Source organism: Dama dama, chromosome 28 (genome assembly GCF_033118175.1).
Source record: "Dama dama isolate Ldn47 chromosome 28, ASM3311817v1, whole genome shotgun sequence".
Lineage (NCBI taxonomy): Eukaryota > Metazoa > Chordata > Mammalia > Artiodactyla > Cervidae > Dama > Dama dama.
This window is the reverse complement of record NC_083708.1, coordinates 27924354-27938729: the sequence shown is the minus strand read 5'-3', so window position 1 is coordinate 27938729 and position 14376 is coordinate 27924354. Positions and strand designations below refer to the sequence as shown.

Sequence of the window (14376 nt, the reverse complement as noted above, 5' to 3'; positions counted from 1 at the left end):
ACCCCTCTTAAATCATTTATGGAGTATTTTTCCTTGAGGTAGTCCTTAATGATTATTTTAATCTAGTTTCATCTGCACAGCTATATCAGAACTATTGACACATAGAATGAAGTGATCCAGGCAAATCTTTTTAGTAAATTCTTATTTAAAAGTAGGAAACAATTTTGCAAAGTAAAATAAAATAACTAAGAAATTAATTTAATATAGATCTGTGATATGAGATAATAATTAAAATAGTTATGTATAATATGTATTAATGAATTTAACAAAAGCTGTCAGGCTAATAATTTAATGTAATCACCTCCTTGAGTACATTTAGTTCTCTGAAAGAAGGGAGAGAGCAGTTCAATCACCTAGACTGCATGAAATAGGGTCTCTGGGAAGCATTTGTTCATCAAGGGGATAGCTGGATCAATTTCCCATTACTGGTTTCTGTGAAGGTGTGATATTACCAGTAATACAATACTAAGGTGAAATGAGAATTTGTCAACTACTTCTGCAACATCTGATCTAGGCAATACTATTAAAGACCATACATACCCTTATCTGTAGTACTACCTATATAGGAAAAAAAGAGAGAGGGAGAAAAAAACAAAATAAACCTCTGGATGAAAGAACCTTGCCTATTAACTATCACAATAGAGACTATACATGATAATGTGGAATGAAGAATAATGAAAAGGATAAATAGGTATGTACATCTAGAGCAACAATTGTCAAACTTTAGTGTAAATTATTAAAGCCTGGAAGGCTGTCCAGATGACAGTTAGATCCCTCACCAGGATTTCTGATTCAGTATTTCAGGGCTGGGAAGTTACATTTCTAACAACTTCCCAGGTGATGCTAATGGTACTGGCCTGGGGCACCTACTTTGAGAAACACTGAGAAATATTGGTTGTAAAACAATGATATCTTGTGGGGTTTAAAATTTGTATAGAGTTAAAATCAATGTATATACGGACAGTTATTTTGTGACAATGGTAGCTCTTCTACTCATTAGGAAAAACATAGTCTTTTCAATAAATAGTCTCAATAAATAGTGTCACACCCTGCACTAAACTCAGTCTCAGGAGGTCCCAGTGTGAAAGGCAAAAGAATAAAACAACTAAAAGGTAATATCAGAGAATATCTCATTGACCTAAAACATTCTTGAACAGGACACAAAAACGCTATATGTGGAAAAAAATTAAACTACATTAAAATTTTAAATTATGTTAATCAAAAGACACTATTAAAAAGAGTCAAAAAACAAGTCCCAGACTGGAAGAAAATAGTTGTAACATATATAACTGACAAGGGATCCATATTCTGAATCTATAAAGAACTATAACTATAATAAACAATCCACTCTAAAAGTGGGCAAAATTCTCAAAATGATACTTCACAAAAAAGGTTATACAAATGGTCAAATGTATGGAAACTTCATAACCTCATTAGCAATCATGGAAATATATATGAAAACCACTATGAAATTCTCCTGTTTAAAATAAAAACATGGTTTTAATTAAAATAGAGTTAAAATGATAGACAATAGGAAGAACTTATGAGAAATGTGGTACAGTGAAAAACCTTCCATACTGTTGGAGGCAGGGTAAAATGGCACAATCTTTGGGATATAAATAGTTTGGCATTGTTTCCTGTATTTGATGGTGTTCTCTGGTGGCTCAGCGGTCAAGAATCCACCTGCCAATGCAGGAGACACAGGGCCCATCCCTGGGTTGATGGCAACCTGCTCCACTATTCTTGCCTGGGAAATTCCAAGGACAGAGGAGCCTGACGGGCTCCAGACCATGAGGTCAAGAAAGAGCTGGACACGACCAGGTAACTAAACAACAATGATAATAACTGAATTTGAAAATGCATATTCCACATGACCCAGCAATTTCATTCCTAGGTTATGTCCACATGCACTAAGAGACTTGTACCAGAATTTTCATATGTCACGACTCCTAATAGTCCCAGAGAGAAAACAACACACTTTTTATGAACAGGAGAATGGATAAGGATGTCATTTGTAAAATGGAATTCTATGCATCGTCACTGATTATGGTTGAACTAACTGCATGCAACCAGTTAGGTGAATCTTACAAACATAATATTGAAAGAAAGTGACCAATCACAAAATCACATATGAATGACTATATTTATTTAACTCAAGAAAAAAGACTAATTTGTAGGGCAAAATTTTAAAGAAAGACAAGTGACTTGAAGTGATTATTTTCAAAATGGAGATAGAATGGTTTCATGTTTGGGGAAGAAAAGCCAGTAGTTATGAGGGGAGGATAAGGGCTTTTTTGGGTACCTGCAATGTTCTATTCCTTAACCTGGGTGGGTGTTTACTTTATAATATGTGACTGAATTGTGCATCTCATTTTGTGCCTCTTATGGTATGTATATTTTATTGGACAACAAATGGGATAAAATGCTTTAAAGCAAAAACCACTCTCTCCATTTCAATACAGCAGTAAAGCCAACTGTCCTTTTGGTTGCTTGAAAACACCTGAAGTCCTTAATTTAATCATTTTCCAATTATGATTTAATTATTCCTGTTGCTTAATTTATTTTCATATTCAGTTTCTACATTGCTGTAGTCCATGGGGTGGCAAAGAGTCAGACATGAATTAGTGACTGAACAACAACAGTTTTTACATTACTTTCCATTAATTTGTCAAAGTGAGTTAATTTTGAATGAGAATTAAATGCTCTGGTGTTATCTGGATAAACATCTTGTTTCATTTTTAGAAGGCTTTACATATTTATTTTGGCTTCAGAACTGATTTCAAATGTACAAGGGAGACAGAATAAAAGTACAGTCATTGAAGGACTTAGTAGTTTGTAAATACAACTAACTGACCAGCTCCAACAATGCTACTGCATGACAGAAGTGATCTATATCATATATTGATATGTTGAAATGAACCTTTTTGAGGCAATTGTATTATTGATATATAATGAAAACATCATCACTAAACATGGGTTATACAATTTCAATGACCAACAGGTTTTATTTTATAAATTCTTCTCTAAAAACATAGTTTAATATTTTCATCTCAGGGAACAAAATTAAGCAATTTTAAGCACCTTGAAGGATTTGAGATTTAACCCTTCCTGCAAGTGAACAAGTTAGATGACCACAGTTTCACGGATGCAAAACTCCTGGGTTACAGATGAAAGACTCAGACTCAGCAAGCAGTCTGAGCATCAGCATATCTGGGGCTGGTTTTCTGAGCCCAGTTCCCACAAGCCTAAGAGAAGAGTTATATTTGCATACCCAGTGGGTGGTGTTACAGGAGAGTAACTCTTGAGTTGAAGGAAACCAAATAAATCGGCTTGCCCTTTGTTCAGGAGAGAGACAGTATCTCTCTTCCTCTAAAGCCCTAAGCAAACCAGTCCTTCCTTCAGATGGAAGTACCATCTGCAGCTTCTAAGGCTCTTCCAAAGCTGCTCACTATGCACACAGCCTTGAAAAGATGGTCTCGAAAAAAGGATAGTTAGTATCTTGCTCATAAGACATGAAGAAACATGAGACCCATGAGAACTGTGTCTCCTTATTGGTGATAGTTAAAACCTTTCTATGCATTTGATATGAATCATTTTCCTCAGAAACTGAAAGCTGAATACTGTTCTACACTGAATTTTTCATTTTTTTTGGAAATATTTTAACAATTCATGTTGCACTCAGAATGCTTTTGAGAGTCATAAACATAAAGTCCTAGAAGGACTTTGAGTATATATAGTGCATATATATGTATATATGTATAATGCATAAATATAAAATATGTAGTGCTAAGTCATTTCAGTGGTATCCTACTCTTTGTGACCCTATGGACTGTAGCCTGCCAGGCTCCTCTGTCCATGGGATTCTCCAGGCAAGAATACTGGAGCCCTCCTCCAGGGGATCTTCTCACCCAGGGATCTAACCCTCTCTTTTAAGTCTCCTGCATTGGCAGGCGATTTTTTTTTTTTTTTTTTACCACTAACACCACCTGGGAAGCCCATATATATACATATAGATGTGTGTGTGTTTATATATGGTTTATTTTCCACCTCCCTTATTCTTTGAGGATAATGACTATCTGTATGTATACAATTTTTCTTATTCTGGTTTGCTTCACTTTGCGTTGGTTTAATTAATAAAGTGGTATACAGGTCTGCCACCCCTCTTCTTTCTCTTTGTCACCACCATCACCTTGAAAGCAATAACAGAAGGCCTGTTTTTTAATCTGAAGGTTCTAATAGTCATCAAATACAACAATGTTTTCTTATCTTCAAGACCACCCATCCATACACTCTAGGACAATGGCTCACACCCAATGGAGCTCAGTAGATATTTGTTGCATTGAGTTAATCTGAACTCAGGACTCCATTCAACATTTTATAAGCCAAAAGTTTATAAAGTGACAGGCTCAGTAATACATGCTGTGCTTTGAAAATACAATACGTTCATTTTTCTCAAACCCTTAGACAGTCATCTTAACCTCAAAGACTTCTGTTCATGATGATTCTAGTATACAGATGTATCAAAGTGAGGGAACTATCAAATGCATCTCCAGAAACATGTTTTATTATTAGATGAGAAGTCAAAGAGTATTTGTTTTTCCTTCCTCTGAAAACGGGTCCCTCCACCCCCACCCCGAGCTCATTTCCATCCTCTTCAATAGGAATTTAGCAGCCAGAGTGGTTGAAATACTATTCATATAAGTTCCTCCGGAGGCTTAATCATCAGCCCAATGCTGTGGAACCACTCTGGTCTTTTCTAAATTCAACATTTCTGTCAACAACAAATGCGGAAAGTACAAAATGTTTCCCTACTTCTTCCACATCAAAATTACCTCCTACAGGAACTAGAAAATGTTGTGTCGCTGAATTACCATCTACAGCAGCCACTCGCCACCGGGCAGCTCGGGGGTCTTGCACACAAAGGGTGAGAGAGGGGCGTGGGGAGGCTGCGGGGCGTCGCTCCCCCGCCCGGCCCCGCGACGCCCGTCCCGAGTAGCCGGCCCTGGAGTGGGGGGGACCCGGAGCGGGCTAAACTTGGGGCTCGGGATATCTGAATGCCGCGGAAACTGCGGTCCTATCCAAACGAGTCAGGGCGAGAGGAGCGGAGTGCGTGCGCGAGCTGAGTGAGTGCTTACGTCGCAGCGAGATCTGTGCTGGGATAATTAGGAGTTGGGCTGAGCCGAGTCCTCTTTTAGCAGCGGCAGCCGGAGCCGCAGCAGCAGCGGCAGCGGCCGCGGCGGCACCCGGAGGGGCGCGTCGGGCTTCGCCCGCCCGGGCGCGCACAGGCTGAGGGCCCGGGGCCCGCAGCAGCCGCGCCCTCGGCCCCAGCGGCTCCGAGCGCACAAAGGCGGCGGCTGCCCGCGTGGCCTCCCCCATCCAGGCGTTCGATTCTCGCTCGCTCCCTTCTCTTCTCCGGCAGGCGAGAATGGCAGGGCCGGGCGAGGACCTGGGACAGCGGGGGCCCTAGCTCTGGTCTGCCCCCACCCCCACCCCTCCCGCGGGCAGGGGAAGCGGCGGCTCGCCGAGGATGCGGTCAGGGCTGCTCCCCAGCGCGTCTTCTGCCCGGGTCCCCGCTGCCGTCCCTCTTCTCTGCTCGCTCCATCCCGCCGGGAGGAGTTGATGCTGCGATCGCCGCCGCCGCCGCCTCCGAAGCCGCGGCTGATGGATGCCAGGGAGTGCCGCATTGCTTAGCGTCCCCGCCTCCGGGTTTGCTGGTAGGAGCCGGCTGCTCTTTCTTCTCTCTTGCTTTGGGGCATGGTAGAAAAGGTAGAGATATTTTAATTTTATCTTCCACTCCTCTTTCCCACCCTCTCCTCCCCCCAGCCTCGCTTTTTGAAATGTACCTTCCCAGAGAGATATCCCTCCCCGCCACCCCCCTCCGCAGCAAGTCCGTTGAAATGAAGGGCTAGAGGCAGGCAGAAGTTGGCGGGGGTGGGGGTGGGGTGAGGGGGCGCCCACGCGGGTGCCAACGCCACCAAAAACCCTTCTGGTGCCTTAAGAGATCACGATGTATCCAGGAGGGGAGGAGGGAAGGTGCGCTCTCTGCAGTCGCCACCTAATTGGATCCTAATCTTTTTCAACGGAATCCCACAAATGTCTTAGAAATAGCATCTCTGAATAAGTAGGAGAAATAAGCTCCGTTCCCCTCTCTTTCTCTCTTTTTCCTTCTGGCAAAGACGCTCTCTCTCCCCCGCCCCGAGCTCAGCGCGCTGAAGAGCCACCTTATTATTAATCAGAATTTCCATCGTTATCCCTGGCAGGAGCAGCGTTCAGTAGGGACCGCAGAAGCATCACAGTGCTGGGGCTGAGATGTGCGTGGGGGTTGTTTTTGTTCCATCTCGGAAGAGAAGAGGACGGTACCAAGATCAGCACCCCCTGTGCTGGGTGCAATTAGGGGTGTTTTGTTAGGAGAGACAGAGGACAAGAAGAGGGGTCCTGGGCCACCGGAGGGCCGCATCTCTTTGGAGGAAAAGGAAGAGGGAACCAAAGCGGGACGTTGTTTTTAAGGAGGGGTGGGGAAAGAAGTTCCTATCTTTCAGAGAAAAGGTGCAGGAAAGCAGGAGCAACAGGGTACTTGATTGGACACCAAGACAAATCATTTCCTGTAAAGAAGAGGAAGCAGGCAGCAGGGAGGTCTGGAGGCCGGAGTGTGGTGGTGGCCAGGGCCAGCTTGGTGGTGGGACAGTCAGCAAGAGAGAGGCAAGGCTCAGGAACACGCAGGACAATGACTCATTTACAAGCGGGTCTCTCTCCTGAGACCCTGGAGAAAGCCCGCCTGGAGCTCAACGAGAATCCTGACACGCTGCACCAGGACATCCAGGAGGTGAGGGACATGGTCATCACTAGGCCGGACATTGGCTTTCTCCGCACAGATGATGCCTTCATCTTACGCTTCTTGCGGGCTAGGAAGTTTCATCACTTTGAGGCCTTCCGCCTCCTGGCCCAATACTTTGAGTACCGGCAGCAGAACCTGGACATGTTCAAAAGCTTCAAGGCCACTGACCCTGGCATCAAGCAGGCACTGAAGGATGGTTTCCCAGGGGGCCTGGCCAATCTGGACCACTATGGCAGGAAGATTCTAGTCCTTTTCGCTGCCAACTGGGATCAGAGCAGGTAAGTCCTAAATGCAGTCTTGTGCTGGATCTTCTTTTACTCTCCCATTTTCCAGAATGTATCTTGAGCAGTGTTACCGTTTTCCTGCTTTGATGTTACTGTTAATTTGGCTCCTGGGAAAAAGAGAAACCGGAACTAAGACAAGAGTTTTTGGTGGCCGCCCTGGGGGCTGGCGGGGGCTTTTATTGTTACAGTTGAAACTCTTACTTCATTAGCACCCTTTTTCTACTGGAGATTTAAGGATATCCTGAACCATATCATTGTGCTGTGTAGTCTAAATCGTTTGGCTTCTAAATAAAGCTGCTAAATTTATCAGCTCCTGAATAAGTTTACTGTTCTGTGGAGAAATGAGTTTGAGAATAGAGACAACTTTCCCTCTTTCCTCCCTAAAGAAATTCTTGTGTTTTTTTTTTTTTTTTTTTTAAAGAAATTCTTAAGCTAGATTCATCATCACCACCCTCCTTCCCCTCCATGTCCTCCTCCTCCTTTTCATATCTTTCTCTCTAGCACTGCAATTTTATTTTATTTTTTTTTAAAAAGAAGAGCCTGGCATTCAACCAATATCAAGTAGCTTTATTGCTTGGGAACTTTTCTGCTTGGTGATGTGTAGATGAAGGAATAATATGATGTGTGTCACTTCAATAAAAAAGGAAGAGTTGTCCCCTCTGTTGCTGAGCGTGCTGCTGACACTGAAAATAAAGGCTGACTGGTGTGCATGTTCTACACCTGTCACTAATCTAAAGAATGTGTTCCCTGTCTGATGTGATTTTTCATCTTTTGAAAGGAAGTGAAAAATGTTCAGATCTGTCAGTTGGTAGATGTTTTTGAGCTCTCTTTTTAATAGAGGAGAACTAATATTATTTCATCTACATGACAATAGAAAATAACAGACAATGACTTCTACTTCCTCAGTCGGGGGAATTATTTTCTTAGATTGAAAGATATAAGAAATTATAAAAGACTCTTGTGGAAGGTAGTTTCAATTAAGTTCAAAGTTAAATAAATTTCATGAAACTTAAAAATGTTACCAGAATTCTGAATCATAGGAAGCCTGTTGTTAATACGTCAATGTATTTTTAGTTCTGTGAACCGTGATTTTTGATGCATCTGGTTAGTTTAAACCATCTCTGGAGCAATTTTGAAAGACTTTATAGTTACTGAGAAACCTTATAGATCTCCTAGATCTCCTATGGCTTCTCAGAGTCTTGGGATTTTAGAATGCAAATTAATATTTTTAACAGGTGTTTAACCCTTCGATTGGTCTCCTGTTCTCTTTAATTTTAGGTTAAGAACTACTCTAATTCCTTTTTAGGTAAATAAAAAGATAAATTACTACCTGAAGAATCATAAAGCTAACACACTCATAGAAAGAGTTAGCCATTGAGGTGAAATGAAGTTCTCTTTCTGTTTGTTACTTTGGTTATTTATAGAGATTTTACTCTACTTTTTATCAGGTAGCAAAGTTTAAAGTCTCATAAAATGCCATTCTTTGACCACAATTTCTCTTTAAAAAGTTTTTATTTCATCTAAGAAGTACATTGAAGATTTATGCAAACCAATTATTGTGTAGATCAAAGTCAAAAAAATTTATTCAAGAAAGAATCTAATATTTCATATGTCAGTTAGGCAGGAACTTAGTTTATTGAGCTACCATGGAATGGGAGCTGTGGAAATGGTATGTTTAAATATGTGTCAGAGTCTGTTAAAGATATCTTTAGGGAGGCAGATAGCCCTTAGAGACATGAATATACATCAGACCTATTTTCCTTTATTTTTATAAGTGATCTAATATTCACATTGATTTACAAACCTAATTAAGTTGAAAATCACTTGTAGTTCTCACCCATACGGGAAGGTGATTATTCTGGATTTACTAAAGTACCTATGTTTTAGTTGTCTATCTCATGCTTTCATATAAAGTATAAGTTGCTAGTAATCAAAATATATCTCCCTAGAAATCTACAGTGGGAGGGGACTTATTAATTGATATATAGAATTATTTGTTTAAATCAACATAGGTGACATTAATGTATATGGGACATTAAAATGAAAAGCTATGCCCTGTAAAAATACCTTACAGGTTCTATAGACTAATAATTGTGAATTCTATTTCTAAGGTTTAAATGAATAGGTATGATCAAGTAATAGTACTTCAAGGTCAAAAGGTGTACACGGTATTTAGAGCTTGTCTAAAATTCAGTTGAGTTTCCTCCTCCTATATTCATTAAAAAAAGTTCCCCCTTCCTTCTCCTTGTCTCCTGCCACCCCCATCCCAGATCTAAGTATACATATGGAACTAGTGGTAAAGAACCCACCTGCCAGTGCAGGAGACATAAGGGACGTGGGTTCAATCCCTGGGTCGGGAAGATCCCCTGGAAGAGGGCAGGGCAACCCACTCCAGTGTTGTTGCCTGGAGAATCCCATGGACAGAGGAGCCTGGAGGGCTATATACAGTCCATAGGGTCCCAAAGAGTTGGACATGACTGAAGCGACTTAGCAGCAGCAGCAGCAGGGGATAAACAGGTCCATCCTCGTGGCATCTTCTGTGAAGCTTTATCATGGGGACATGTGCGTAAGGACTGTCTCTGCCCTGCTCTGAAACCAGCAGGACAGCTGCCTTTCTGACTGTACCAGGGTGTCACCAGCCCTTTTCCTGCCTTCGGCCTGAATCCTCTTCCTCCACTATACATCTTCAGGGCCTATCTGACCTGACTCCTTCAGAAGTTTCTGCCACCTTCCCTAGATGTTTGCCTTATGATTCTTCTGTTAGCAGGATATACCATGTGCCAGATTCTCTTGCTCGTTATCCCTCCCCTGTTCTGTGAGTTGGGTGTTCTCATCTTCCTGCTCTGATCCCTCCAGTCCAAACAACCTGGGTCCCTGGAGAAGGCTGCACATCTCAACATAATTCTAGCCATCTTCCTTGAGTTTTCAGTGAGTTGTCTGGCTTTCAGTAACTTAAAAAAAAAAAAAAAAAAAAACATTTTTAGAAGAAACAAAATAGCATTGTTTTTAAAGAAAGAATAGGTGGGAATTGATCAGGGTTACATAGGGAAATTCTAGAAATGAAGTAGAAGAAAATTCACCCTCCTCTTTTATTTCCAGCTTCCCAAAGGGGATAAGCAAAATATTCTTTGTGAATTTTGAAAAACTTGGTAAAGACCCATGAAATGATTGATCTGTATAACAAAAAACAAAAACAAAACTAAGCCTCATATTACAACAGCACCTAAACTAGAGTTAATGTTCAGTAAATGTTTGTTGAGTTGAATTGAGTTATGCATTTTTTAAAAAAAAAGGTTTCTAAGTAGGAAGTTATCTGATATATACTTTCTCCTATATTAAATTTTTAGGACAGTTTTCTGTGCTTCTCAGGAGACTAGAGACAGTAAATACATGTGAGATGGTGACTATAAATAAAATAGTGTCTCTTCCTACTGCAATATAGTGCAGGTCAGTTTCAGGTTATTGCAAATAACTGGACCATTTCCAAAGCCTTACAAGAAATATGGAATTGTTGGTAAGATGAAGATGTAATATTTGCAGTGTGCCCACCTAATAAAAATAAAAAAATAATCGAAATGCTGAAATGTCAAAATGACTTTCAGTGTGGTCTGTGGTTCTTTTTTTAAAAAAATCATAGAACAGGTTCAGATGATTTATTACATTTATTGAGCAGGCTATCCTTGGAAAAGATTCACATAATCTTATCTTCTTTCTTTCAAATTGTCCAAGATAATTTCTGAAAGCAAAAGTAGATTCCACAAAATTAAAAGCGATTGAATTGATACCCTGCAGCACGATGATGCGGTATCCTCCATGCCTTACACAGTGTCTTGCTTTCCTGAGTGACGGTACCCTGCTTTAGGACTCAGCAACACCTTCACATTTTCCACCTGATTTCATCAACAGAATGTGATGCTAATGTACCAAGAAGCTAGAGCAGATTACACTACCTTAAGAAAGGAAGTTTGGAACGAAAGTAGATTGTGGTCTAGACCCTAGAGCCTGAGAGCAGATATCTGAGAGGTGGAAATTCACTGGCATGTAATGATGGGGAATGTTCATGAGTAAATTGTGTCACCCAAAACATAATGACGACATACATTCTGATAATTGGCCTATAATTTGTCAGTTAGTCTGTAAGTGGTATTTTACATTTGTTGCTGTTCAGTTGCTAAGTCATGTCTGACTCATTCTAACCCCATGAACTGCAGCGCACCAGGCTTCCCTGTCCTTCACTGTCTTCCTGAGTTTGCTCAAACTTATGTCCATTGAGTTGGTGATGCCATATTGAATCCAGCAGACAACCATTGATTTGGAATCAGATTAACAACCTCTAGAAAACAATTAAATACAGTGAAGTTAGTGATTCTAATATAGTGGCAATTCGGAAAGCACTGACCGTCTTGCACCATGTTTGGCTTGTCATAATGGATATTGATTATCACTTTTAGTACTGAAAGTCTGAAAGGGCTGGAAGACTGATTGGTGAGACCATGCTAAGATCCTCTAACCTGTCCTGGAATTTGCCTGAAAAATGTACTATTGTCAGTTTGTTTGTTCCCACTGTATGGCTTTTTCATACAAAAGAAAACATACAAATGGCCAGCTATTTGAAGCTTTAGTTTGAATTATGAATTATGTTGTAATTTATTGGACTTCCCAGTGGCTCAGACAGTAAAGAAACTGCCTGCAACGCAGGAGACCTGGGTTCGATCCCTGCATTGGGAAGATCCCCTGGAGGAGGGCGTGGCAACCCACTCCAGTATTCTTGCCTAGAGAATCCCCATGGACAGAGGAGCCTGGTGGGCTACAGTCCATGGGATCCCAAAGAAAATTATGTGGCCAGCCTTCAAAATGAACGAAGATTATGATGATGGTAGTTTAAATTTTTTTAAAAAATTGCCATAGACTACACATATTTGTTTTATTCTCAGCCACAAAGCTTTACTGTTCTATGAAAGTGCAATAAAGTAAATAACTATAAAATAAAATAACTAGAAATAGACAAGAGCAATTAACTAGATAATTACAGAGAAACACTCTTACTTGGTAATTTGCAAAACGCAAGCCAAAAAAGAGGTTTAATTTTTTGGACTGATTTTTCAAGTCTTCCTGGCTCTGTTTACTAAAATATTTAAATATTTCTCAACTTTCTGTTTCATGGGAGGGTCAGGATTCCTTAACTTCAAAATCCTAGCGGCACTGCTGTGCTGTATTACGGCTGATTTTAAGATTGTGCTCAGTAAGCAGTTGTGCCTGACTCTCTTGTGAACCCACGGGCTGTGGCCCACCAGGCTCCTCTGTTCATTGGATTCTCCAGGCAAGAATACTGGGGTGATTTTCCATTTCCTGTTCCAGGGGATCTTCTCAACCCAGGGATTTGAACCCACATCTCCTGCATCTCCTGTATTGGCAAGTGGATTTTTTTTTTTTTTACCACGGAGCTACCTGGGAAGCCTGATTTTAAGATTAGGTCAATCCTAGAAATGGCAGGTATGGATTCCATGAGGTTTCTGTCCCAGCAGAGCTTCTGTATTGCTTCCTTGTAGAAGGATGCTTTTTAAACAAATATTCTGGGAACTGCAGCTTATTTCAAAATATGCCCTTGGCTCATACCATGAAAAATGAAAGAGAAAAAATATTGTCCTGAGAAATGTTACCAAATACTGGAACAAATCTCTGAACAAAATAGGACAGTCTCTAAAAACTAGGACAATTATGCAGTAATTAGAGAAATAATCCTGAAATAACAGCAATGACCAGGAGCACCAAACTTCACTAGGACGTTGATTGGGTCTGGCCCAAACCAGGCCATGTTCATGTTTCAAATATGCAACTTTAAACAAAGTTGGAAAGAAGCAATGGATTTGGTGTTACTATAGTGCTCTGAATCTTCAAAAGAAATCTTTAAAGATATTTTAAAACATGAGCCAACAGTTAGTAAATTCACAAATTATCCTTAGTAAATTATTATATTTCCTCCATTCTGAGAAAAAGATTGAGCTCTTTTACACCACTGAAGGCAGGTCTATATATATATGTGTGTGTGTGTGTGTGTGTGTGTGTATATATATATAAACATAGTTAATATAGTCATTAACATAGTCAGTGGCACTCTTGATGTGAGGGAAAAGATGTCTTTGTATGTTGGTTGGATCTTTACTACATCAACTAAGCTGAGTGAATAGTACTTAACTCAAATCAGTGTTTTAAAAAGTACCCTTTTCCCCAGCATTTGCTACATACTTAGAATTTTAATAGGTGCTAGGGGCAAAAAAAAGACACATAACACATTCGTCGTACCATCAAGGAACATACAGCCTCTCTGGGAAGATAAAACATGAAAAGCTAAATGACTATCAGAGAAATAGTGAGTGCTTAATGAGGATACTGCTCGGTAGTGCTGAAAAGTCCGGGCAGAGGCGGTAGCAGCCTGCTCTGTGTTATGTGGAAAGAATATCCCTTGTTTGGGCAATGTAATTCAACCTTTTATTTTTTCATTTTATTTAATTCATTCATTTTAAAACACTTTCATACAGTAGTGTGACATATTGTAGCATGTCATATTTTATATATATTATATATAATATTTATATACACATGTATACACAGACACACACATATATGTATATATACACATGTCATATATCTTATATACACATATATATTTTATATGTGTCAGCCACTATTCTAAGCACCTTATAAGCATTCATTTATTAAATCTTCTTCACAATTATATAAGATAGGTCCTGTTAACATCCACATTTTGCAGATAAGGAAACCGAGGCACAGAGCAGCTAAGTATTTCACCCAGAACTGTACAACGAGTAAGTGAATTGGTCAAACTTGTTTTGTGTGTGCAGATAGTGGGCCAACAAAAATCTGGGAAAAAACAAATATATCAAAAAAAGCTAGCTCTGATAATTAAAAAATCCATCTATGGTTTAGAAAATCTTGATTAAACATCAGAATGTAGACAATTAGGCACAGGAGGTTAAGTTGGTAGAGTAAATATTCTTAAGACAAAGACTGTACTAAGCAGCTAAGTAAACAGTATTCTGCCCTGAGGAAGAGTTGCCTTTCCAATGTTTGTGTTTTTTTCCAACATGACTTCATTCTGTTTTATTTCGTTTTGGTGGCAGTAGGTGCACATTTTTAAACTTTTTTTTTTTTTTCAAAGAAAGACATTTTTCCTCTAGATGTTTCATTTACAGTTATTTTCTTGTTCTCACTCACCTATGTTTCCATAGCAGTAAA

At 40.0% G+C, this 14376-nt stretch overlaps 1 protein-coding gene across 1 annotated transcript in view; it reads left to right on the top strand.

The window, feature by feature from the left end:
• Nucleotides 1–6569: 6569 nt before the first annotated feature.
• CLVS2 (clavesin 2) overlaps nucleotides 6570–14376 on the top strand; it is a 71790-nt gene continuing 63983 nt past the window's right edge. Inside the window, exon 1 of the mRNA XM_061131942.1 lies at nucleotides 6570–7113. Within this exon, the coding sequence (XP_060987925.1) occupies nucleotides 6725–7113 (389 nt within the window). The 5' untranslated portion in view covers nucleotides 6570–6724. The remainder of the gene's footprint in view (nucleotides 7114–14376) is intronic.